At 45.1% G+C, this 26916-nt stretch overlaps 1 protein-coding gene and 1 long non-coding RNA gene across 4 annotated transcripts in view; both read right to left on the bottom strand.

Annotated features, from left to right (window-relative positions):
• Nucleotides 1-7807, bottom strand: part of ATP2A3 (ATPase sarcoplasmic/endoplasmic reticulum Ca2+ transporting 3) — a 140391-nt gene extending 132584 nt beyond the window's left edge. For 2 of the 3 annotated variants that reach the window (XM_054008028.1, XM_054008029.1), the window contains exon 1: nucleotides 7030-7805. In XM_054008028.1, coding sequence (XP_053864003.1) covers nucleotides 7030-7147 — 118 coding nt within the window. In that variant the 5' untranslated portion in view covers nucleotides 7148-7805. Of the gene's footprint in view, nucleotides 1-7029 lie in introns of all 3 variants that reach the window. The other variant, XM_054008027.1, reaches the window with a different exon arrangement.
• Nucleotides 7808-9216: 1409 nt separating this feature from the next.
• LOC128825816 (uncharacterized) lies at nucleotides 9217-26300 on the bottom strand. The gene is made up of 3 exons (XR_008442741.1): nucleotides 26173-26300; nucleotides 15394-15517; nucleotides 9217-10436 (listed from the first exon to the last, which is right to left on the bottom strand). It is a non-coding gene; the product is annotated as an uncharacterized LOC128825816 (long non-coding RNA).
• Nucleotides 26301-26916: the final 616 nt, after the last annotated feature.

The raw sequence follows: 26916 nt of genomic DNA, 5'->3' as shown, positions 1-26916 counted from the left end.
ATTATATATATTTCCTCACACACATATGCACACGCAACTATATGATGTCAGAGGGAAGAAAATAAAATGAGTGCATCTAAAAGTCAAGTGCATCATGCCACTGCTTCTAACTAACTCAAGCCCTGTGTCAATCTGTTTTGTTGTCTTAACAGCTCAAAGTTGTGCTGATGTTCGAACAGCATAAAACCAATACAGTTCATCACACAACCCTATCCATAAAGGCATGAATACTGATAGAGAACAGCGATGTGGTCACACCACCATTCCCCTCCATTTCAAGCCTTGGTTCTGATCGGTATATTTCCTCTGTCATCTTTCTCCCCAAGATGCAGTGTCTGGCCCACTTAGCCACCATCACCATTTCAAACACTAAGCAGAATTCCTCTTTTCAAACAAAACCCAGAGCCCCGAGTCAGAAAAATCAAATTATAAAGATAAATCTCAACTAATTAATATGAAAGCTTCTTTGGACCTGTACGGGGCTATGGTAGTGCTTAATATTAATAAATATTACTATTATTAGTAAAAAATAAGCTTGGAAGGATAAGATTGTTGTCACTAAATGTCAGTAGAAATGGATTTCACCATACACAACGAGGGAAAAATATTTCCATTGATGATAATTGAAATTTACAGGTAGGCAAAGAAAGAAAAATACTGATATTTATGTTGTGTATTTTGATATAGGATGTCAACAATGTGTGTTTTAACATTACAAAGCTTTAATTTTTTGAATATCAATGTCCACGGTCATTAAATTAATTTCCATGAGCCTTCTCCCCCACAATAATTTCTTACAACCGCAAAAATTTACATTGATAAAAATTGAAAAAAAATATGTTTAAAACTCAATTTTGTGCAACTGTGAAAACTGCAATTGATAAAAATAAACATTGACTCGACCTGTTGAAATTAAAAATCCAATTCTGCCAAGGCTAGTAATAAAGTCTTGCGCTGAAATGTGCCAGGGTTTAGAAAACTCAGACGCAGATTTCAGCATGCATCCACTAGATGGTTCCAGTAAAGAAGCTGATGAATAAAACCATGGGGATGACCCAGGGAAAGAGTCTAAACAAGCAGGTTGGTTTATTTCAAGTTAGAAGTTGTTGAAATAATTATTTTCCCATTTGCCAGAGGGATTCCTGCATCCCAACAAAATCATTTATACAAAACAAATTAGGGCCCCTATCCTGCAAACATTCAAGTACATGCGTGACTACACTCACACCCCACTGAAGTCAACGACTAACGATGGGAGCAAAATTATGCATATGCCTAAGAGTTTGCAGGACCAAGCCCTAAATTTGTGCCTATTTTCAAATAGGAAAACTATTTAGATTAAAAAATAACATTAATTTTCCTAAACAAACAGTTGTTTGGGTCCCGACTGTCCTTCGTGTAACTCCACTAAAATTAACTAAGTTACATCAATGCAATAGAGTAGTGAAAGGGTGCATCAGGCCTTTGGTTTTAAACCTGGAAAAAGGGCAAGAAATATTTGTGCATTTCTACCACATTCCATACCATGCATTCTAGAAACAGTAGCTCATTATTATAGATTTGCATTTTTTTTTTAAAAGGAACCTGTGGTTTAAAAGCAATGGTGGAAGGAGGAGGGAATCAGCTGGACCCGACACATGGAAACACTGCAAAATATTTATTTGTTAAGATTTTGTTTGCAGATTCCTGAGCTCTTGTAGAACTGTATGGTGAGATCTGCATCTTCTGTAGATTGCTTTGCAGAAAAAACAACAACGATGATGATGATGATATTATGAAACAAGCACACACACACACACACCCCTTTTTTTAAAAACCAAAAAGGCCCCATAAATCCATATCTTACAGTTTTGCTGCCATGCCACTAATTGGGGATATTTAATAGACAGGTCCTCTCTCCATTTCCTCCTATAAGTTTAAATGTGAGCACTGGAATTGAAAAAGCAATTTTATGCTCGAGGAGAATATTTATATTTGAAATAAAATGCAACCACCATTGATAGCGCTTTAGATTTCAATGTTTGGGCTCAGCTACAGATGTTATGGCTCTGAAATGCCTCAGCTGCACAACAACATACCTATAGAGGATGAAAAACAAGAAAACAGACCTATAATGTTTACTAGAAGGTCCTTTATCAGAAGGATTATGTATTAATAGTTTAGATCACGATTCACAACAAAACTGGCGGTAGGGTGACCAGATGTTCCGATTTTATAGGGACAGTCCCGATATTTGGGGCTTTTTCTTATATAGGCACCTATTACCCCCCACCCCCTGTCCTGATTTTTCACACTTGCTATCTGGTCACCCTAACTGGCAGTTTGATTTCAGGTTTAGAAGGAAGCAAACGATATGACGCAGGGGGATGAGAAAGTGAAACCAGCAAAGGTAAAGGAGGGTTGTTCTTGCAATTAAAGCATCAAAACGGGAGTCATGAAAGCCAAGCTCTGTCTCCCCAAAAGACCCTGCCTTGCTATACAACCTTATGCAAGTCCCTTAATCTCCCCATTCCTCAGTTACCCACCATCTGTAACATGAAATACAGGGATGTGGCGAACTTTATTTGTGTTTGCAAAGCACTTTGACAGCTGCAGGTGCAAGATGCCGCTGAAGGGCTACATTAAAGTGATTTTATATATTACCCTCCACAGAGCCACTCACCTTGGCCACGATTTAGGAGAGCCCTTCAGCCTATGCTTAACTGTAAGCACAGGCTTAAGTCCCAACAACTTCACTAGGACTTAAACAGGTGATTAAAATAAAGCAAGAGCTTACATGCTTTCCTGCACTGGGCGGTAAAAAAACAGGTATGGTAATGTCACGGCAGAGCAGTGCTTCAGCCCGCTCTGTAGTGTTCACAAAGCATCCCAGGGGCTTGGAAACAGCTCCCTTACCCCATTCCCTGGCTCCCTCCAGCAAGGCAGCACAGGGGTGTGCGCCTTCACTGTGACAACTCATCTGGGAGGAGGTTGGGGTATCATTAGTCTCCCCTTTCTGCCACAGATAGGTGCAAGTGATCTGGGTGTCCACTAACCCCTCTCACCTCAAATTGCTCTGCACAGATGCTGCATTGGTGGCATAGAACATAATAGATTTTGGCTGCTGACCACTGGGATAATACAAATCTTCTTCACCCTAGTTAATTCCAATGTTTAGATCTAACTTCTCCATTTTAGGTGACAAGATCATTTACCAAATCAAACCCTACATGTAAAATTATATCCTAGGATGACTTCTCTGGTTACACCAGACCCAACACTTTCAAATCTAGGTTCCTAAAGTTAACTTCCTACATCCGTTCTAATACACCGTAACTAAAAGTGGCCTGTGGGATTTGTGGGTGTTCAGGATCTCTGAAAAAAGAGCAGGCTACTTTTATTCAGATTGCCTAAAAACATGGATTAAGTAGCCTACCATGAGACATCTAGGTTTGAAAATTTTGGCCCAAATTTTTAACAATACAAGTTTTACAGGGTGTCCTCCTGCATAACTTTTTAAATATGCTTTTCTGGTAATATCTTGTGTGATCCATCAGTAAGTTATGAGTACTGGAAATAACAAGTCCAGGCACATCTGAGGGTTCCACAAACTTCAGTTTCACTTTTATGGTTGCCTTGTCATCTTCACAGCTTCTCAGCACTTGTGCCTCTTGGTACAACTCACTGTTTGCATTATAAATAGTGCCCTGGGTTAAGATATATGGCAATAGAATATTGCCCAAGAAGCCGAAAATGTAGTGGGTGTCAAACAGTGCTCACAGCCTTCTGCTTCTGACAGAAACATAATCAATGTAGGTTGCCTGTCTGAAGGGCAATATTACATAGCTATTGCTTGATAGAATTAATCAAATCCAAGGACCACTTAATACTCTGCCTGATCTCTTAGCTTATAAATCTTGCTCGGCATCAGCCTCTTTTGCTTTTGGAAGCACAGAACCTCTGGGCACCTACCTGAAATGCTCTAGTGCAGGGGTTCTCAAACTGTGCGTCGGGCCCCCAAACTGGGTTGCAACCCCATTTTAATGGGGTTGCCAAGGCTGGTGTTAGACTTGCTGGGACCCAGGTTCGAAGCCCGAGGGCTTTAGCCCTGGGCAGTGAGGATAAGGTTACATGCCCCCCAACTAGAGCAGAAGTCCTTGGGCAGCTTTGGCTCCCCACCGCCCGGGGCTTGGGCGGGCTCAGGCTTGGTCCCTCCTCCTGGGGTCGTGTAGTAATTTTTGTTGTCATAAGGGGGTCACAGTGCAATGAAAATGGAGAACTGCTGCTCTAGTGCCTGAACCAAAGTCATATTTATTGAACTAAGTCGACTCTCATTCCCGTCAGTGAACTTTGGATCAGGCCCCTCCTGCCAAATCGGTACCGCAAGAGGGCAAAACGGTCATAGAACCCGGGTATTATTTTCACTCAGTGCTGAAGGCAATTTTAATATATTCCCACGTGTGTCCACGTGACTGCACAGAACGGTTTGGCAATACGTGGTAAACGGCCATTATTTCCAATTACTTTTCATTTTTTTAAGGAGATAAGACGAGTTTCCATGAAAATAGGACGACACAGGATCTAGACCCAAGAGCCAGTGGAGTTCCTTATTTCCTGCTGAATGAAGAGTGCTTCAAGTGCTATTCCGCACTCAAGGAGGCTCCTGAAGTTGGTGGTAATTCCCCTTTACATAAATGGTATGGTCCCCACAACCATTCTCCCCACAACACTAACAGGGACAGGGACAAATCCTCAAATTCATGCTGGCAATGAGATTTTTGCAGATTATTGAGCAGCAAGGACTTCACAATTTGATTTAACTGAAGGAAAGCAAATTGCCAAACAACTCAAGTTCTGACTTTGACAATCAAACAGATACCTGCAAAACTGGATGGTAATTTTACCAGTGAAACAGGTACCATTTTGTAAGCATAGCTGTAAGGATTTGCATATTTTCCATACCTACTTTAAAAAAAAAAGGGGGAAGAAAGATGCAATGGAGCAACACCTACCAGAATTTATTTGGACTGAATTTTCCTAAACCTAGAAACATCAAGATCAGATTAAAGGGTGCTGGAACTAGGGATGGTAGGGGTGTTACCACAACCCTTGGCTTGAAATGGTAATACCAAACACCAGATACATGGTTGCCACCAGCAGCACTCCCACTACAAAAATTGTTCCAGCACCCTGGCTAGAACTTAGAAGCAACAAGAACCAACTCAGATCTATTGGAGATCTTGAATTCCTGTTGAACTGAAGAAACTAGAATAAGGCCCTTAAAATTGGTAGGACAAATTCACTCCGAGTGTAACTCCACTGAAATCAATAAAATTATCAAGGATAAATGTGGACTAAGTTCTTCCACCACACAGAAGATCCTCAGCTGGCACACAATGGCTTAGCTCTATTAGAGACAATGGATCTACACTAGTACTGCTCTAGCCATCTATTTATAATTCAGACAACCTGAATAGACTTTTATCACGAGAAGGCAGTTAGAAATGGCTTCTTCCTCCCAAGCCCAAATCAACTCCAAAAGCATCAAGAGTGGGCTTCCCAAGGTGTGAATCTATCAGAGCAGAACTCCCTTGTCTGCATTCACTAACAGTTTTTCTGAGTGTTTTTTTTTTCCTTTTTTGACAGAAACATAAAAAATGTCCCAGATGTTCAAAAACAGTGTCTCAAATTCAGTCTGTTTTACAATATAACCCATCCACGTCCCACTTGCCATATCCCCACCACCAGACTCTCTCCTTCATCTACTGCAACTTCAACAGGATTTTATGTGAAAAGTAACTGACGTATGCAAACACTGCTTAGGGTGGAGCCGATCTTCTAGGGAGCCTCTTAAATTAAACAAATATTGATTTGGGTGGATTACACTCTCCTTGCCCTAGGGCCTAATACTCAATAGAGTAACCAATCCTCCCCCATCTCCTAAGCAAGCCTCTCTCCCCTTGTGTCACAAGTGACCTGCTTTCCCAGTCCTTACTCTACTGATCAAGGTGCATTCATTGTATTTACGGTTTCCATAGGCAATATATTTTTACAAAACCAAACAGCTCTCTCCTTAATCAATGTTTAACAAATAGCCAATTCCCAGCCAATCTAATCACACAGGTAACCTGCCCATGGCCTTAACCCTGACCCGGGCTTTGGAGCTGTGCTCCGGCTCCGCTGCAGCTCCAGGCAAAAACCTGCAGCTCCACTGCTCCGGCGCTGCTCCATGCTCCAGCTCCGGGCTCCACTCCAAAGCCCTGACCCTGACCCCAACCCATCCCCCCATTAGCCTAATCGTACAGCTGGCCTTCCACTATAAATTACCCCAGTTCTCCATAACGTCTCTTGAAGACAAAGGTAACATCCTGTATCCTTTCATCCACACCCACCTCCCCTTAACCTAACACTCCTCTCCAAGTCTCTTAACCATATATCCCTCACCCTGCTGCCCGTTATCCTAAACACAGGTCAAGGCACCTCTGCCCGTTAAATCAGGCCCCCTACTACATCTAACAAACACCTTTCCCACCAGACACACCATCCCCATACCCAAAGGTAACCCCCTGCCCCTGTACTCCATGCCCTCCACTTGACTCCCCACCTCTTGCCCCTGTATCCCCCCACAGATACCACCCAAACCCTCTACCTCCCCTTTTCCCTCACAGATACTGTTCTGCTTTCCCCCCAGATACCCCCAAACCCTTTACCTCCCCTTTTCCCCCAGATAATCCCCCTTCCCCATACAGATAACCCCACCTCTTCCCCCTGTAATCCCATCCTTCAGATACCCCCAAACCCTCTACCTCCCCCTTTCCCCCCCCACAGATATTGCCCCATTTCCCCCTCAGATATTGCCCCATTTCCCCCTCAGATACCCCAAACCCTCTACCTCCCCTTTCCCCCCTCAAATACCCCCACCTCCTTCCCCCTGTACTCCCATCCTCCATATACCCCCAAACCCTCTACTCCCCCCTCAGACACCCCCAACCCGCTCCCTGCCCCCAGGCACACAGGTGACCCGGGCCGCCGCGCGCGGCGCAGACTCACCATTGGGTCCGTACTTGTCCCGGCTCCGGCGGACCTGCTCGGGGCTCAGCCCGCAGCTCTCCTGCACCCCGAAGCGCTGCAGCACCGCGGCCGCCGGCGAGCTGTGCGCGTTCTCCATGCCCCGGGGCCGCCGGGCTGCGCCGAGAGACGGGGCCGGGACGCTGCAGCCGCTGGACTTCAGGCGGACGGGGAGCGGGGGGAGCCGATCCTGGGTGTTGGGGGGCAGCTGGTCGGGGAGCGGGGGGAGTCGGGGTGCAGCAGTTCCTGGGTGTTGGGGGGCAGCTGGTCGGGGAGCGGGGGGAGTCGGGGTGCAGCAGCTCCTGGGTGTTGGGGGGCAGCTGGTCGGGGAGCGGGGGAGTCGGGGTGCAGCAGCTCCTGGGTGTTGGGGGGGAGCTGGCCGGGGAGCGGGGGGAGTCGGGGTGCAGCAGCTCCTGGGTGTTGGGGGACAGCTGGTCGGGGAGCCGGGACAGCAGCTTTGGGGGGCTGGTGGGGAGCCGGGGTGTTGGGGGGCGCGCAGAAGTTGGTGGCGGGGTGGGAGGACCTGCGTTGCAGCAGCTCCCAGAGGAGAAGTCGAGTCCGCTTTAAAGTTCCCCGGGCTCGGTCCTCCCTGCCTCCAGCGCGGCACCTTTTCTCCCTCTGCTGGAAGGTGAGCCCGGCCCCGGGTCCGACTCCGCCTCCTCCCGGAGCAGCCCTGCCCTCCGCCGAGGCGACAGCCTGCGCGCCCCGCTGCTCAGAGCCCTGCCCAGCCCCTCGCACCAAGTCACTTCCCCCCGCCGCCAGAGCCGCACGATGCTGAGCCCGGGGAGCCGCCCCTCTCCCCGGGGTGCTGCCCACAGCCCCCCCACTCCGCCTGCCTGGCTAAGGTCTCTGCGCGCGGTGCCCCTCTCCCCGGGGTGCTGCCCACAGCCTCCCCACTCCGCCTGCCTGGCTAAGGTCTCTGCGCGCGGTGCCCCTCTCCCCGGGGTGCTGCCCACAGCCTCCCCACTCCGCCTGCCTGACTAAGGTCTCTGCGCGCGGTGCCCCTCCCGGGTGCGCAGCCGGGGGATTATCGAGAGTCTCCCCCCCCCCCCCCCCCATGCCTGGCTGAGCTTCAAATCCCCACCACCCCCATTCACAAGCTACCTGCCACCTCCTGATTGGCTCTGCCCCTCCCACACACCTTCCTGTCCTTCTGTGATTGGCGAGGCCAGGCTTTCAAATCTGCATTTTCTAGAGGGAGCTCGTTCGTGGTGGGGATTGGAAAGTGATTTGGGGATTGGTTATAAAGCCTTCGCTTCCTGTCTGGGATCACCTTAGCCCTTACCGAGCAACAATGGGGGGGGGGTCCTCAATGAATTAGTCTCGTGTAAGCCTTCTGATACATCCACCGCAGGTGGGAATTGTGACAGTTCCTGCCTCGAAGTTGCAGGGAGCCAAAGCTGCATTAGCAAAGTTATTGCATTGCCTCAAACTTCCTATTTAAAGCACCCCCCCCCTTCTCATTTTTAAATGGACAAAACACTTTTCTTTTTACATGACAACTTCCTCTTCAAGCAGGGTGAGGAGTAGTGAGCTCTGTCTCACCCCAACGGAAGAACCAGCCCTTCACTTGTGGTAGAAGCTATGTAGCACAGCCACACAAGGAAACCTCTCTGACCTTGTTAATTCATTGACCACAGGATGGGTTAGCGGCCTGCAGAAGAAGGCAGCTGTAAACAGAGGGTGGCAGTGGCAGCAGCGATAGAGGATAAAGCTACACCCTTTCGAGGCCATGCTCGTTGGTCTTCAATATTTCAGGGTAGGATTTTCAAAAACATTCAGCATTCTCCTAACGCAGCAGCTATTGCCCTCCATGGGAGCAAAGTGTGACCAAAGCTGCGTGCTTGTGAAAATCCTACCCTCGGGCTCCATATTTACCAGATGCATCACAAAAAGCCTGCTGGGGAAGGAACTGTCTAGTGATGCCCTCAGGGCTGCAAAGGCTTATGCACCTGTAACTTCACAACTCCACTGAACTCAAGGGAAATACTGCCCGTGCCAGTTAAGCCTCCCCGTTAAGTCTTTGCAGGATAAAAACTGATCAGTTCAGTTGTTGGCACATCAGCTGGATGTAAATGCAGAAGCAAATAAATCTGCATAGAATAAAATTGATGGTTACATATTATCCTTAATACAAAGGTAATACAAGTGCTTAACAGATTCTATATCTCATTACAAGGGCTCAGTATAGGGGGTTACACATATATCATAAAATGGCAGATGGAGATAAGACAAGGAAGGCGTGGTATAGAACAGCAGCAAAAGCCAGGAAGAAGTAAGGCCTGAACCAGCACACTTGCAATTCCCACTGAAGTCATTGAATTAGGGGTTAGATTTAAATCAACAGCAGTCGAGCACAGCACCACACAAGATATGGGCCTTATAGAGCAGATAGACTAAGGATCTTGATCTCAGAAAGGTGCTGAGGATTGACAACTGCCACGGGTGACTGGAAGAACCCAACTGTAATGGTAGATGAGTGTTACTTCTCTCAGTATCAGGCCATAGGAAGAGGATATAACTGAATATAATAAAGAGAGAGAATAGGGAGTATAGAATAGAAGTGGGAAGCCTGGAGAATTACTTTTAATAAGAAAAAAGTGACTTGTTCATAGCAAGCATCACTTTCAGATGAAAGTTCCAGCACCTCCGTAGGCTCACTGATGGAATCAGCAATGTACATTCTGGTCTCTAATTAGCAAAAGAAGTGTCATATTTCCTCTGCCTCCTCACAGACTTATACGGTGGGGGTTGGTTGTTTTTTTTCCTTGTCCGCACTAATTGTAGGGTGATGTAGAACAATGACTACGCCCTTGCCCTTGGGAAACATAATCTGAAGTTCTCAAGGAACTAGTAAATGCCAGTGAAGACAGCAAGGAGGATGGTTCTTGAACAGCGTGACAATTGCTCTGACGTGCACTGTGGGTTGGAGGACCCTGGATACATTTCCAAACAGCATGGGATTTTTATGCCCATTTTCAGGGAATCAGTGAAGATGAAACATTACCCAATTTGACTCATTGTCTCTCGGCATTTGGTTAGACGTTGTTTGGTCACACCTTATACAGAAACAGTTGCTGATTTCTCAAAGAGGCTTGCAGGCACCAAGACAGAGGAGAGAAAGCTAGAAAGAAAACCCTTGGGAAAAGTCTTTCATTTTTTTCCAGTAAACCCTCATCTAAATTTACATGTTGCTATACCCCATCAATCCCACAGTCCAACAACTCCTGTGCTCTGCTTCTGCTCCAAAGCTGCATGTGGAGGAAGCCAAACTGTGCCCTTGTAAAGATGACCCCATCCTGCTTCTCTCAGGAAAAGCACGTTGGCTGCCATTGCATTCTTTACTGCTCACAGAGCAGTGGAAGGTGGGAACAAACTCCAACTATCACCTAAGGGAAAAGCAAGATAATCAGTGCTGCGAATAGGCCATCATATCATACTGTCCAAACTAAATGAGTTGGGGGACTTAACATTTCATTTGTCAGCTCAGGGCTCAACTCAACCCTATGATCTTAGAATCTACTCCTTCCTAATGGAGTTCTTTCTCCCAGGGAGCCATTCATATTTTTCAAATAATTTCTGCCAATAATTCTTAGAGTGTAGCTCATTCCCAAGCAGCTCACCATGACTATTAGATATTGAGTATTTGATAAGACATCGATCATGCTTTTATTCTGTTCCTTGGATGATAAAAGGTAACTACTATGGTTCCTGGTGTGAATACTCATGGTTACCAGTCACAATTTTCTGTAGAATATTTTGCAATAATTGCTAAAATGTACTACTGCTGTGGGCATTCCTGGCAGTAGTGTCCTAGGGCTGGACCCGCAGCTGATGTAAATCAAGGTAACACTGGAATCAATGGAACAAAACGCTGCTTTGCATTAGCTGAGGATCTGGCCCACCGGCTCAAATATTCATGGACAGTGAACATCATAAATGTGCAAACACAGCAGAAGCAAAATAATTTACAAATTCAAACATTCACAGAACACTTTTTTTGTATTATGCATCTGATGCAACCTTAATTCTCTCCCATTGTGCATATGCTCAGGGTGCAGTCTTTACACGATGTTCCATGCTCCCTGAATGAGCAGATATTTAATGTTTTGTTTTCTCCTTGTTGTTCAGTGTATAGCCCCAAGCTCTATTTATTGTACATTATTGAAAATATGCTCCGAAGACAGAATTAACTTCCTCATGGGCTTTTCTATGGAGCGCATTACTCTAGTATACGGATGTTTCACAAACATTAATTTATTTTCACAATGCCCCTCTGAGGTTAAGGGCTGGTATTATCCCTATTTTACAGGCAAGGAACCGAGCCACAGAGATGAAGGTAAAAAGTCTCCACTAATTTTGGGTGCCCCATGTGAGACAAGTAGGACATGATTTTTCAAAGTATTTAGCATTATGTACCACTTTGGATGTCCAAAGCATAGCTCCCATTGGCTGCAGCTGGACCTGAGAGTGCTCAGCATTTCTGCAAATCAAACCACAGGATATCAAGTCAGGGACCCAGCAAATGAGGAACACACAATTAGTGACCACCTGTGAAAAATATGGCTAAGTGATTTGCCCAGCATCACCTAGGAACCGTGCCAGAGGCAAAGATAGAGTCCAGTTCCCTAGGGCAGCATTCAACTACATTAACCAGGAGATCCTCCTTTCTCTTCCTGCAATCCCTGCCTCATTCATTACACAACTTCCAATGGGGGAGGGGTGCTCTGCAACTGGGGGTCCTATTTCCAATCCCTCATATGATCCCATCTCTGGCCAGAGTTTCTCTGGGCTGTGTCCACTGACTCCCTAGCTCCCACTGAGGGTGCGGTCGGGGGGGGGGGGGGGGGTCCTCTGCTCAGTAGCCTGCTCTAGATCTCTGGTTTTCAACCTTTGACCCCACTCCCACTGTTTTTTCATTTGTTATCCCCAGTAATTCAGGGATCAGTGGTTTCCCCCCCTTAATTGAGCAAAGACCTTTTAATTTTGCGTGGGCCTAGACCTGCTTGTACCCAGTACTTCAAACGATACACCGCTTCCAATGTCTGCAACAAGTGAGGCCACCTCCTTTACTATACAGCCCTGATTCATCCCCGGACCAGATCCAGCCTGTGCCTAGAATGAGACAGAGGTCTGTGCGAAAAGCACGGGAACATGTATTTAAAGACAGTATCTCACTGCATACGCACAAGGGGGCTGAATTAAAGGTGCACAGTCAACTTTATCCTGCCATTTCCTAACTTTTGAAGGCTTGACTTTGCCAACTTAATAATGGTCTATGGGTTGATGTGGTTTTTTGGTGGTGTTTGTGTTTTGTGTGTGAGAGAGAGAGAGAGAGAGAGAGAGAGAGATTTCCTAAGTTTAAAAAAAATCAAACTGCAAATACACAAATTCCATCATCTAGCATCATATTGACACCCACCATTGGTCATCAGTAGAGTTAGAACCTTCTGGTCCACTGCACAGATCTCTGCCACTTAAGCTAACAGAATACATGATAGCAATAGTAGGTTGTCATCCACTGTGTGGGGAAGCAGACCCACATTTTGCCAGGGGGTTTCACAGACAGTTGCTGACTGCAGAGGAATGGCGAGACTCAGGAACCTTTGGTTCCATTCCAGGCTCTGGAGGGGAGCGTGCTCTAGTGAACACACACTCTTCTGCCAGCTTCCCCCAGTATGATACATTGTGCCCCACCCCCTCCAAATTATCCCAGTCCTGGCTCTTCCCCACCCCAAGCTCCTTATCCCAGTCCCTTTGCCCAGCTGGGCCCAGTTCTTCCCTCACACTCCCAGCTCCTGATTGAATGTCTCCCTTCCACCCCACCCCAAGTTCCCCCCACCTAGTTCCTAGTTTCAGTCTCCTTTTCCAGCCAGCCTTAGTCCCAATTTCTCTCTCCTTTCTCCAGTCCCAGTATTAACAGACTCCTTATCCCAACCTACTCTTTTCCCTCCGCCCATCCAGACCAACTTTTGTCTCCTCTGCATTTGAATCAGGCACCACCTGGGTGTCTGTAGCGGGCTCACTGACAGAACAATCGAGACAGGCTCTCTGCTCTCAGTTTCAGTGGCAGCTAGACGCAGCCATTACAGGGCAAGTCATTCTGAATAGCCAGAGCTGTAGCCTGCAGTATACTCAGTCGCTCTGTGAGGATGACATGTGAAGTTTAGTCACGGGTAGGAGCTGCAAGAGGATTGAGCATGCTTAGTAAGGAGAGGTTAGTAAGGAGGACTCTGTGGAGATTTCAGCTAAGTTCTAGCAAGTCTTTACAGAGCATGTGTGATCTGCTACTTTTCAAAAGCTTAAAACTTGGCCACGTCTGGGTGGGTTTTCACAGGGATAGCAAAAGGCACAGCCCTGACACAAAGGCCAGCCCCCTGCCAAATTTCATATCCCTTCTTCAAGGCATGGGAGCGCGAGAGCAGTTTAAAGGAAAGGGTGCCAGAATTTGTATTTTTATTTTTAAATACATGAGCAAAACAATGGTTTCAAACAGCTGAACCGTTTTGACTGAAATTTTCCAAAAACCGTCATTCCGAGGCAGACACTCGGCGTGTAAAATTTCATCCCAAAGGGTTAAAGTTTGGGAAAGTTATAAGCAACTGAAAATAGGGTCTGATTATGGCAACCTTAATAATAGGCAGCCCTATTGTACCAGCCCCGCTAATAATTCATCAATAAGTAAATATAATCAGCAACCTTAAGCAGTAAATTAGTCAGTTCAACAGTGGCCAGTGGGGAAAAAATGTTAGTTGTAAAACCAGCCATAAAACAGTAATTCCAATTTAAACTCTACATTATTACAGCAGATAGCAGCCGAACAGTAAATGACAGCTGCATTCCGCTGGAACAGCCAGCCACAAGGGCAAGCTCCGTGAGCATGAGAGACTGAGCTTTCTCGGCAGCTGGCCCAGAACCCACTATAATCACTTTTTTAAAACCTGAAGCAGAAGGTAGAGAAACTTAACATACTTATTAAAAAGAGAAAAGAAAATGTTTTTAAAATAAACCTTAATGTATATTCTGACACCAGGGTGACGAACATGATATGAATAGACAGCATCAGGTAATAGTAACAACCACCACCACCCATTTCTGGTTTGTTAAGTACCGGCAATAAGCGGGGCTCCATTCAAGACAAAAATCTTACATGAGGGTCTGATTCCAATCTTCGTTATATTGAGAGTAAATCAGGAATAATTCTATTGAATTCAATGGAGTGATACTGGTGTAAAAACAATTTAAGGAGAGCATCAGGCACATGGAGCCTGATGCGAGCCCATTGAAGTCAATGGAAAGACTCCCAACAGGCTTTGGACAGAAGCTGTAGTCCTTGCCCCGTGGACAATACAATCTTCATAAGATTGGGCTGTTGTCTCTTTTTTTAGAGCTCTGCAAATCTGCAGATATCTGCTTTATATCCACAGCCCATGTTTGTGAATCAGATCAGATACAGATACAAATTTGTACAAATACAGATACAGTCACGGATCAGATACAGATACAAATTTTATATCCACACAGTGCTCTAGCTTTGTTCCCCTAAACTGGGAATAAAGTAATACTTTCTGGAAACACCGAGAAAATTGCCTATTTCGTGGTATTCTGGCACCTGTGCTGCTGCAGAGGAAATGCGGATGTGTACGACAAGGAATAAAATAAAAAGTTAACCAAACTTCAAGGGATGTCAGCAAAAAAATTCTGGTTTGAAGGATGGGTATAGATTCAGCAGGCTTTTATTTTACTGTAGCTCATCCTTGTCATCTTTCCCAGGTAATTTTCTCCTGCCACATACTTTTAGGGCTTAATTCTACAATCCTCACTCAGATCATGTTTCCGTTGAATTCAAAAGGAAGTAGTGAGCAAGTAAGAACTGCAGGACTGGACCCTTAGCTTGTAAATTCGAAGTCATCTAACAACCCTGTCCCTCCTCTGCCAACCACACACTTCATTTCAGCTTCCCGAGTATACAGTTAATTCCCCAAATCCCCCTTCTCCTTTGAATTTTTTTTCCAATACAGCAATTCTGTCTAGTTGAGGGACAGGGGAAAATATCTAAAGCTACTTCATTCTGGAGAAATGCTTCATGACATGCTCAAAAACAAAAGGCCTAATCCAAGGAGGTGGGAATCTCTTTCGAGGCCATTGCAACTCACTCTCGGTCATAAAACTATGCAGAATAAAACCGGTTGCACCATATTTCAGTTCAAGATTGGAATCAGAAGAGCTCCCGGCTCTTCTGTTTGCTGTTAGATGCTAACATAAGATGACATGATTATTATTAAGCTGGCAGTGGCATTCCTATTTCCTGTGATCATTCCACGCCTGTGCCGTTTGTTCACTTACCCTTTTCTCCCACAGTGAGTGCGTCACGCATTAAACAGTTCTCCCCCAGTTCACGTGCAGTAAACCTCCTCCCATGTTATTATGGACATTAAGAAAGGGCTCTTCCTCTTCGATATTGCTTTTCCTGCAGAGAAAAATGTCTGAACTGAAAATCTGAGGATTGACTAAACATTATACCATTCGGATTCAGGGCTAGGATTTTATTTCTAACGGATGTCCAGCATTCTGAGAGATTATGGACCAAACCCGTCTCACATGGGGCTTGATCCAAAACCCTTCAGAGTCAATAAGGAAGACTATTTTAACAACATAAAATACTGCCCATTCAGGCTCTCCAAGGAGATCCAGAGAACATCCGTTTTCATCCAAGTGAAGACGAGTTCTGCTCACTACTAGATATGTTGTCAAGCAGGGAGCAGAGCCTGAATAAACTGTCTGCTCATCAGAGCACTGGAAATTGTCATCCTGTAGCCACACAACAGATCGTCTAGCCAGCAAGGACAGTAAGCTGGCCTCAGTCCTGGAACAGGTGAACACTACCCATCTCTGATTGAGAGCGTGGTTCAGTCTGCATTGTCCATGCCAGGGGTCAGCAACCTTTCAGAAGTGGTGTGCCGAGTCTTCATTTATTCACTCTAATTTAAGGTTTTGCGTGCCAGTAATACATTTCAATGTTTTGAGAAGGTCTCTTTCTGTAAATCTATAATATATAAACAAACTATTGTTGTATGTAAAGCAAATAAGGTTTTTAAAATGTTTAAGAAGCTTCATTTAAAATTAAATTAATATGCAAAGCCCCCCGGACCAGTGGCCAGGACCTGGGCAGCATGAGTGCCACTGAAAATCAGCTTGCATGCCGCCTTCAGCACATATGCCATAGGTTGCCTACCGCTGGTCCATGCCATTCTTGGTTTCTCCACTGAGTCTGCCAAGAGTTGGCCTGCCATTGGCCAACTAGTGTTGATGCTTGCTTTTTTTGGTGATAGGAATGCTGCCTACTAAGAACTAGCCTCATGCGGTTGCTTCCAGGAGTAAATCACACACTAAAATGACTAGTCTTTCAAGGATCTGCATCCAGCTATTGATTCAACTACTGTCTCGCTTTGAATTAGGTTGGTGAGTGGCCATACATCAGTCACAGTGAGAGAAAGGAGCAAGCGTGATGCTTAGTTGCTGGAAAGCTGCACTGGATGACAATTTATTAATGTTATTTTTTGCGATTTGAATGCGTGTGTGTTTTTTTTTTTTCAAGCTGCCTTTCCTGGTGTGGAAAGTTTGGAATGTTGGGGGGGAACTGGAAGCGTTCAGCTATAAATGATTCACTCTGCTGGTTACTTAGGAGACTCGCTAGTCAGTGCCAGTGATGACTAATAATACATTGAACTGTAAATGTTGCTTGGGCTGTCCTCCTCCTCCTTGCCCATCTCTCATCCCCTTTCTTCATCCACTCTTTCTCTTCCCCCACCCGGAGTAGCATCACAGGTAGCAATGCACCATTTGTCATCAGGAAGTTCCTCGGCTGAAGCTTGTCAGCCCAGGTCTCCGATGCAGCTCACAGTAGAACTGTACTAGGGAGGGGAAAGGAAGGGTTTGCAGGGGAGAGAAGTGGGGATTTCCTTGAGGAAATAAAACCGAGTCCTTAGAAGAAGGCCGTTTGGACACACTGCATAAGATCTGCCCTTCCCTCAAAGACATTCAGATAAACCAGCACAAGTTAGTGCTCACCAAGACAGTGTTAACTTGTATGCAATGCCCTTCCGTGCAAGTTCCCACTCTGAGCCATGAGTTCAGGAATACACCTGCAACTCAGGAAAGTTGTATGTTCTGAGGGCTGAGGCCGCCTTCTCCCCCTGCTCCTTCCATCAGAGGGGAACCCCTGTTCCCTATCTATGAAAATGAGGATTGTAGTGATAATCAAGATGACCCATTCCAGACAGTTGACAAGAAGGTGTGAGGATACATAACATGGGGAAATAGATACCATTAACTTGGGCTTGAATAGAGACTGGAAGTGGCTGGGTCATTACACAGATTAAACCTATTTCCCCATGTTCAGTATCCTCACACCTTCTTGTCAACTGTCTGGAATGGGCCATCTTGATTATCACTACAAAAGTTTTCTTTTCCTCCTGCTGATAATAGCTCATCTTAATTAATTAGCCTCAGAGTTGGTATGGCAACTTCCACCTTTTCATGTTCTCTGTATGTATAAATATCTTCTTGCTATATGTTCCATTCTATGCATCCGATGAAGTGGGCCGTAGCCCACAAAAACTTTTGCTCAAATAAATTTGTTGGTCTCTAAGGTGCCACAAGTACTCCTGTTCTTTTTGCGGATGCAGACTAACATGGCTGCTACTCTGAAACCAGTCACTAATTTTTCAGACTCCTGCACCAGTTGGTAGCTACACCATTAGAGAGGTAAGGGAGGACCACAGACCTCTTCCTGGTAAAGGCCAATTTGCAATATTATTATTATTAATTATTTGTATTATCATAGGACCTAAGAGCCCCAGTCATGGACCAGAACCCCCTGCATTAGGTGCTGTACAAACAGAACTAAAAAGGTAGTGCCTGCCCTAAAGAGCTTACAATGAAAGTATCAGACAACAGAAAACAGATGGGTAGAGACAGACCAACAGCAAAATACAAGGAATCAATGAGATAATAACATCCGTCCTCATGGTGAGTGGTACCTTACTTCTCCACGGGCCCTACTGATGTTAATGGAAGAGAAAGGTGCTACCAATGCAAGGCAACCGTCACTGGTTATCACAATCTGGCCCTGAGAAAGGATGCCAGGAATAAGATGGAAAGAAGAGCGTGAGGGTAGCAAATAAAATCTTGCCTGGTATTAAACAGAGTTTGCGAAGGGTTTCTTGCCATTGGCAAACATGTCACAAATGAGCCCGAACAGGAAGCTCAGTGGCTTATTTTCAACTGCAGGGCTTAGAGAAATGACCTTTAGCAAACACGGGATCCCCGGCCGAGTGAGCACTGCTATTTTTAACCGTGTATCAAGCCCAGTGGTGTCTGCTTCCTTCCTCTTTCTTACGGGCTTGTGTACTGAGCAAAACACAACCAGATAAACTTGCAAAAAACCCCTCTGTTCCGAGGAAGGGAAGCCCATAGGCAAAAATACAACTCAGCCAAGTCGCACTTGTAGTCACCTCCAGGGGAGGATGTTTATTTTATATTGACGTACAAAAAACTGTCCATAGGACGTATTAACTAGAAGAACTTTGGATCCAGGATTGATTGTGTTCAGTGATGGGGCAAGCGAGAGAAGACAGACTGGCTAACTTAATGAAGGACTCTTTCAATGCCCACAGGCCTGGTCCTACCAAAGAAAAGCCCTAATTTTAAGTGGAGGAGGAATTTTTTATCTAGTTCTTGCTTTAAAACAGCAAGTGGCTCAGATGGTTGGTGATGGGCTATAGAGCTTTTCATGGGTTCAGGGCTGAATCTGGTCCATAGTAACTACACCTCTATCCTGATATAATGCGACCCGATATAACATGAATTATAAGGATATAAGGCAGTGCTTCCGGGGGTGGGGTGGGGGGAGGAAGGGCTGCGCACTCCGGTGGATCAAAGCAAGTTCGATATAACGTGGTTTCACCTATGACGCAGTAAGATTTTTTGGCTCCCGAGGACAGCGTTATATCGAGGTAGAGGTGTAAGTGTCTTCACCAGCTTCTGGCCCTTCGGGGGATTATGTGAAATTAGTCTAATGGATGCTCAGCTGCCCATATTCGAAAGATGTTGCTGCGGGGTCAGTGAAGTCATGGTTCTCTGCAGCAGCTCATGCTACCTTAGGGATAGTAATTGTCAAGCATGATGTCTTTTGGCTTTGGCTCGGGTTCTGAAAGTCTTCGGGGTAACTTATGTGAACAACAACATTGTGGTAGCACATAGAAGCCCAGTCATGATCCCATTGTACTAGGTGCTGTACAAACACAGAATAAAAAGAGGGTCCCTGCCATCAAAATGTAAATGGTCTTTATCTAAATCTATAGATGGATCTGCTCTCTGTTGCTACTATAATTATAGCATTCAACCTTATGAGGGAGCGTGTGTGTTGCAGGTAGTCCAGAAAAAATGGATTATCACTCTCTCTTTCCAAATATATATGTAAAGCTACCCATGCACAACATAACAAGTGTGTTGGTTAAAGGCAGAATGTACTGGTGTTGGTTTCTTTGCTCCTCTTCCCTGCAAAGATTAGATCAATCAAATGCCAAGTATAGATATAAACTATAAGTACAGGAAAACCTTTTGGCTTCCCAAGTTGAGAACAGGCAAAATTGCTTTGTTCCTTTTGATAATGGTTCTGTTATTGAGTCAAAAAAAATGATTGGCGATTCTGATCTAGTCTCTATATCCTGATTACTCGGTGGTGTCGATCTGAGTAAGTTCAACTACACATGGAAGTTAATAAAAAATGCAAGGGTCTTCCCCCTGCCGAGTAAATTTCACCACCCTTCAAGGTGTCTTTCTAGTTTGAGAACTTGTCCAAATGACTAGTGCAGTATTGCCAAACCCAAGTATATAGAAATCGCGATCCAGGCTCCCCCAAATCATGACTGATTTTTTTTTTTTAAGTTGGGTTCTTTTTATTGGCCTTGAGTCTTTAAGGTTCATGCTTTTAATCCTCTATCAGTAACCATGAGGGCTAGAAACTTACCTTTTAAAACAAAAATGAAAGATGAGATTCTCACATGTTCATGTGACCCCCAAGAATTGGGGCTTTAAGAAAAAACACACCGTACTGCAAGACTGGGAATAAATTCTTGGGAGATGCAAGACTGCTAGAGATTTTGAGTGACTCAAGTTTTGGGAACCTAACTTGACAGACCCTGACTTACACTGTAAGCTCTTTGGGGCACGGTTGGTCTTTTGTTCAGTGTTTGTACAGCGCCTAGCGCAATGGGTCCATGACTGATGTGCCTAGCTACTCCCACAAAACAAATAACTTAAAGGATGGGTGCTCAGCACTCTCTGATACTCAGGCCATTTTAAGGTGTCTCAGGTTCGGCATCTAGTATCACCAGCCATTTTTGAAAACCTTGATTTTTACCTATGTAGGCAAAACATATTTATGAAACCCACCTACCATTTTGTATACAAACTCTGGCTGGCTTTGTCACTGGGCATGAATTAAATGTCATTTTATTCTAAAATGACAAACCATTTTGTTAAAGACATCACACTACTGTTGACATGCTGCATGGGCCAGATCCGCAGCTGGTGGAAATCAGAACTACGCCGGTTCACACCAGCTGGGGATCTGGCCGTATGTTTTCAGTCTCCGCAGAGAGGCCAAAGAGCCAGGACATGGTGGCTAGATTAACCTTTCAATCCTAGCAGATGGCAGGGATGGCTCTTTAACCTGGATTTAGGATATGCGCTAGTCATTCACATGTAATACTCAGCATTGCAGGTTAAGTGCAGCTGGCAGCTCATGGATTACTGAAAGACATGGGGAGCGGGGGTGCAAAGGAAGGGTAGGGGATAATGGGGGCAAACACAGGTCACTATAGATGGAAAAGAGAATGTACGTGATTTTCCCAAGGTACCCAAGGTGGCTCTTCAACCAATGCAAATCTCTGAAATATCCTGTGCAGGTGCATGTATTTTCAAGGGCCTGTTATGTTGGTGAACACTTACTCACATAAGTCAACCCATTGAAATCAATGCCGCATATGGAAGCTCCATAAATCCCGGTGGAAGCTGATGGGAGTTTCTGGCACAAGTAAGTGCTCCCCAGCACGTGTGAGCGTTGCTGGATGCTGTAGCCCAAAGGCAGCACAGAAGCTGGTTAGGTTGGCTAGTGGGAAGGGCTCTTTTCCTCACCTAACTCCACACCGCTTATTCCACAGGGAATTAAGGAGTACATTCCTGTCATGATGCTGCCTCCAGGCTGCAGTCAGAGTGCTGGGGAAACATCGGGCCACAAAAATCAAGGACCAAGGTTTTGAAAGCAAAAATAGAACGTCTGACTTCAGCCTTGCTAAAAGGATGATGGATTAGTTAGAGGGAGAGTAGGGGGGGAATCAAACAGGTTGACTCAGCCGTGGCAGTCTGGTGTAGGCACACTCCTGGTTCTACTGCCACACTATTTGTCACTTCATTTGCAAGTGTGTAAAATGTATGCATCACAACACCTCTGCGTGCAGGAACGATAATAAGAGCCCTATTCTCACATGACCAATTATCTACTGAGAATTAAACAAGTGTCCACACAACTTTCCCAGCCACTCCAACTCAGGAACAAGATCGAGCTCACACTGCACCCAAGTCAACTCACTTCGGCTCTAACCATTGGACTGACAGAGGAACCAAGTTCCAGGATAGAGGATCTTCCACCAACAGTGCTCTGCCTCTACTCGTCTGCGCTTCCTAGTGATGGACAATCTGCCGACACATCCTAGCTGAGCTCAACCATTGAAATGGTGTTTATGGAGAGAGATGGGTCCCAAGCTGCAGGGAATCAAACTACACGGGACTAACCAGGTTGAAATCAACACCCTGAATTGCCCCCAGAAGCAAAGTGGAAACCATAAGGAACAGATTAAATATGTGGCATGTGAAATGTGTGCGAGGCTGCATTCTGCACCAGCTATAGCTTTCTCAGTGGGAACTCCATATGGAACCCACTGCAATAATCTACTCTAGAGGTGACAAAGGTGTGAATACCCTTGGCAGGTCCACATCTGAGTGGGAAAGCCTCAAGCTCCTAGTGAACTGCAGAAAGGAAAAGGCACTTCTGGCCATCATCCCTACCTGAGGCTCTAGGAACAACCAGGGATTCAAAAGCAAATGTGAGCCACGAATGTCATTAACAAAATAACTGAGAAACCAATTCCATAAAGCAAGCACAATCCAGGCCTTCCAAACCCACCTCCCTCTGCACTGAGCCGGGTTCTCATCCATGCCACACTCGGCCAGGCATGTGGGAGAGCAAAGGGACCACATGTGATTGTAGGAGGAGTGGGGGGGAGAGATAGAGCTCGGGATACCAATGACTGCCGCAGAAACCATCTCCCATAGCAGCTTGTCTCCTTCCTGGGAGCTCTCACAGCATGACGCTTCAATTGGAAAAAAGAGGAAATTCAAAGGCCAAAAAAAGCATCAATCCCATGCCAAGCAACACAGCTGGGGCTCTTTCCTAAAAAACATTGTCAAATTAACCTGGGCTCCTCCAGGTCTGGCTCGCTTCAGGAAAGCCTGCTTGGGTTGGAGACTGAGGCTTGGTTGGGTTTTTAGTATCTCTGAGTATTATTTATTTACCAAAAGTGACCCACTGCAAATGGGACGGGGAGGGAACAAAAACAAGGATACCTCCCTAACCGCCCTTCCCCGCAGAGGTGTAGCCAGCCATTTGAAAATGGTGCATTTGCTGACGGACGTGTTGCTAAGGATGGCAGAACCAGTGATTATATAGTAACACCACAAAACAACAGCTCCCTAGTTGTCATATTACATTTTATTTGCATTCCCCAGTTATAGTCTTATCAACCTTGCAGGATTTGCAAGGTACAATGAATTTTCCTCCCCCAAACCAAAGATAAGGGTGTGAAATACTGGCAGTTCCAATGACAGGAGGAGGAGATGCTCAGAATGTCTGAGGCTATGCACTATTCATTCCCGTGTAATACTCTGCATGTGCATAAAGCAGATGATCTTGAAACTCACCTGAACTCTACAGGCAACAAAGGAAGTTTAAAGACTCAGTGTTGTGATCCCTCACAATTTTATGGTGAGTCTTGCAGTTTTTCCATGTTTTTCTAAAAGCCCCAGCTGCTGGAATCATCCTCTTGCAGGACAACCTTGGCTTTCCATTTTAAAAATAATAAAAAGCCAGTTTCTAGCCATCATGGCTGCGGAGCTAAGACTGAAGATGATGATTTCTATTATTTGTATTATCATAGCACCTACGAGCCACAGACACAGGCCAAGACCCCAGTGTGCTAGGTGCTGTACAAACAGAACAAAGAGACAGGAAGCAAATGCACACTAAAGACTCAAAAAGCACAAGGTAAATAAAAAGAACCCAACTTTAAAAGAAAAAAAAAAAACAACCCTCATTATTTTAAGCTAATCTTTTAAGCAATATTTAGTGGTCTCAGGCTCATGATATTTGACCACTTGAGGCAGGCAATACTGAAGACTATGAAGGGCATCCCTCATTAATAGCGTGCCTAGTGACAGGTCATGTGTTCCTGAATGTGCACGTTAGAAAGGACCAGGAGCTGAACCTTCAAGTAAAACAAGGGTCAGATTTACAGAAGTATTGAAGAACCTAAAGGTACCAATGCAGACAGTTGGATTTACGAAAGCATCTAAGCAGGTTAAGTGCCTAACTCCCATTGTAAATCAATGGGAGTTAAGACCCTAAGTCCCCTATCACAAGTCATGAGATTTGGTAACTCTGCACACTGTTAACAGAAGTGGACAATACCTGTAAAGAGTCTGCATTACACTGTATGTACCTGGGAATATTGAAAGGAAGGGAAACAAGAACAAATACTCTACTGTCCAACACCAGGACTGATATCCTATCATCTTTGGTGAGAAAAATATGAAGGAGAAATATTCATTTTGGTATGGGGCTATGATATAGTTCCTAGCAGGTCTGTCGTGCTGTACGGTTTGAGCAATGATCCATGTTCTGGTGCGGGTTAGGCTGGCTCGGGAGGCAGCCCCGCATAGAAACGTAAAACAAACAGTTAAGTAAATTTAATTTTAGCATCATGAGTGGGAGGCTCTTACAGATGGCATCAGTAACAAATTTACTGCCAGCTCCGCAGTGTGTCATCATTTCTGCTAATACTTAAATGATGCAAATATAGAAAACAATGTAATTGTTGCTAGGTTTTTCATTCTTTGGCTGATAGGCCACGCTGAAAGCCTTGCACAGCAGTGTCCAGGGAATCACTTGAAATTAAGATTCTTGAGCATGTAGTTAATAGAAAAAGTAACATTTTCAAAGGCTCCTAAGTCATTTAAGTGCTTAAGTCGCATTTTCAAAAATGCCTTCAGTCCTATTGACTTTCAAAAAAAACCAGGCTACTAAATCACTTTTGAAAATGGGACATGGGCCAAGATTTTCAAAGGTGAATGGTGACTTTGAGTGCCCTACCTGAGACACCGTGAAGGTGTCATCACCCATGCTCTGAAAAAATCAGGCCTCCTTAAGGCATCTCAATTTCGGCGTCCAAAATTCAGGCACTGAAAAATCACTAGTCACATATGAAAATGGGACATAAGCTCCTAAATCATTGACCCACTTTTGAAAATGATACCCAATAACTAGCTGATGCTCATATCATTATGGCATTGAAGGCAGTGCTTGGAGGGGGACCCTAATAAAAACTGATGGAGCAGAAGGTTGGGGTACTTTCATTGCTTGCGATGGAGTCACTCTCGCTCCGCAAAATCATCATGGACAGACATGACCTCATCAATATACTTCCAAAGAGCAAGTTAGAATGGACCAGATTGCACCCAAAAACAGGTATTCTGAAGTTTCATGAGGGGAAGGTGACTGGTGTTTATCCTCATCCCACTTCACATCATTAACACCGTGCTGAGTTATCTACATAGAGGAGATATTTTTCAGGAACAGCGTGTGACCACTTCCAGCAAATGCATTAGATATAAAGCATGCTTGCCTGGTTGAGTTGTCACATAGACAGCTTTTCTATTTAAACGGGAAAGCAACTGAATAGATTCCCTAGTGTCTACTGTAGCAGTCACAATGCATGATCTAAGAGCATGCGCACGCACACACACACACTTAGTTGACATTGTTTGTTTTAGTATTTAATATGAGTGACTTTCTAATCTACTGAGAATTCTTAGTACGTAACCCTTTTCACCCATAGGTCTCAAACCACTTTACAAAGGAAGGTCAGTATCTGTCTATCTCCCTTTTACAGATGGGGAAACTGAGGTACAGAGCAGTGAAGTGACTTGCCCCCAGGTCACCTAGCAGGTCAGTGGCAGAGCTAGGAACAGCACACAGGTCTCCTGAGTGCAGTGCCCTAAAACAATTGGCCGTATATACCAAAAGGCTCTTTATATAACATTGTTCTGTACTGTCATGAGAGTTGCGCTAGACTGCTTTATTATGGCACAGTTAATATGAGTTTATTCATCACATGACCTTTTGCAGGTGGAAGCTTTTCAATGTCACCCAACTATCTGCATAAACCTTTGCTTGGGTTCCCTTTAAAGGGAGAGAGTCAGCTCTGGCAGCCATCCTCTCCCCACCTTTTTCCAGTATGACATCACTCTAAAACATTTAATGGTAATATGCAGCCAGGAGGTTGAAATTTTGTTTTTGACCAAATTCCAAGAATAGCGGGTGAGAATTTTGCAGAACAGAACAGTGGGGCTTTATTTTTTTTTCCCATCTGGAGTTCTCTCTTATGGACATTAGCATCTTTCTTAGGGTACAACTAGACAGCAGCTGGGAGACGTGATTCTCAGCTGGGGTAGACGTACGCTCGCTGGCTTGAGCAGAACTAGCATCTAAAAATAGCAACGTGGCTGCAGGGGGACAGGCCAAGTCTCAGGCTAATTACCTGCATACTATCCCACTTGAGCCACCGCTCCTGCCACTGCAGCCACACCACTAGTTTTAGGTGGTAGCTCGAGCAGAGCTAGTGCGGGTATGTCTACCAATTGCAGTGGTGGACACACCCTGAGTTTAAACAAATCCACATGAAAAAGCCAAGAAGAACCAAAATGAAAATAAATCACCAGACTCACCTTCGCTGAGGACCCAGGACTAGGTCCCTGATTCTTCTGCTCCAAAACCCACAAGCTTCTGCTACTTGATGTAAAGGAGATCTTCAATAATGAGCAGCGGTTGTATATCCTCTATCCTTTCTCTGGGTCAGCTACTAGAGGACGAGAGAGAAAACACTGGATTATCGATCTATGTATTGTACTTATATGGCCATCAGCACTGTAGTATCTGAGTGAGAGCCTCACAATCAAATGCGTTTATCTTCACTACCCACCTGGGAGGCAGGGCAGTGTTATCTCCATTTTACAGATGGGGAACTGAGGCAGAGAGAGGAGAAGGGCCAGATTTTCAAAAGAATTTGGGCACCTAGAGATGCAGGTGGGCACCAAGTCCCAGGAATTTAAAGGCATTCCTGCGCTCAGTGTTGCGATGTGTAACCCCTTTGGGAGCCAAAGTTTCATTTTTCAAAGGGATTTAGGCACTTAGTTGACAGTCAATGGGATTGTGGCTCCTAAGTGCCTAAATCCCTTTGGAAAATAAGACTTAGGCTGATGCATCAGTTTGGCATTGCAACGCTGAGTGCAGCAATGCCTAGATACCTACAAAAAGCTGGGCTCTTGTGAGATTCTCAGAAATACCTAAGCTTTTGAAAATCTCACTAGGCACTTACGGGCATTTTCAGGCCTCAAAATACCTTTGAAAATCTGTCCCTGTAGGACCTGGCTAAGGTCACGGGAGGTCTGTATCAGAGCAAAGAAGTGAAC

The sequence above is a fragment of the Malaclemys terrapin genome, chromosome 18 (genome assembly GCF_027887155.1).
Source record: "Malaclemys terrapin pileata isolate rMalTer1 chromosome 18, rMalTer1.hap1, whole genome shotgun sequence".
NCBI lineage: Eukaryota > Metazoa > Chordata > Testudines > Emydidae > Malaclemys > Malaclemys terrapin.
The sequence above is the reverse complement of the archived record's forward strand: the minus strand, read 5'-3'. Positions and strand labels throughout refer to the sequence as shown.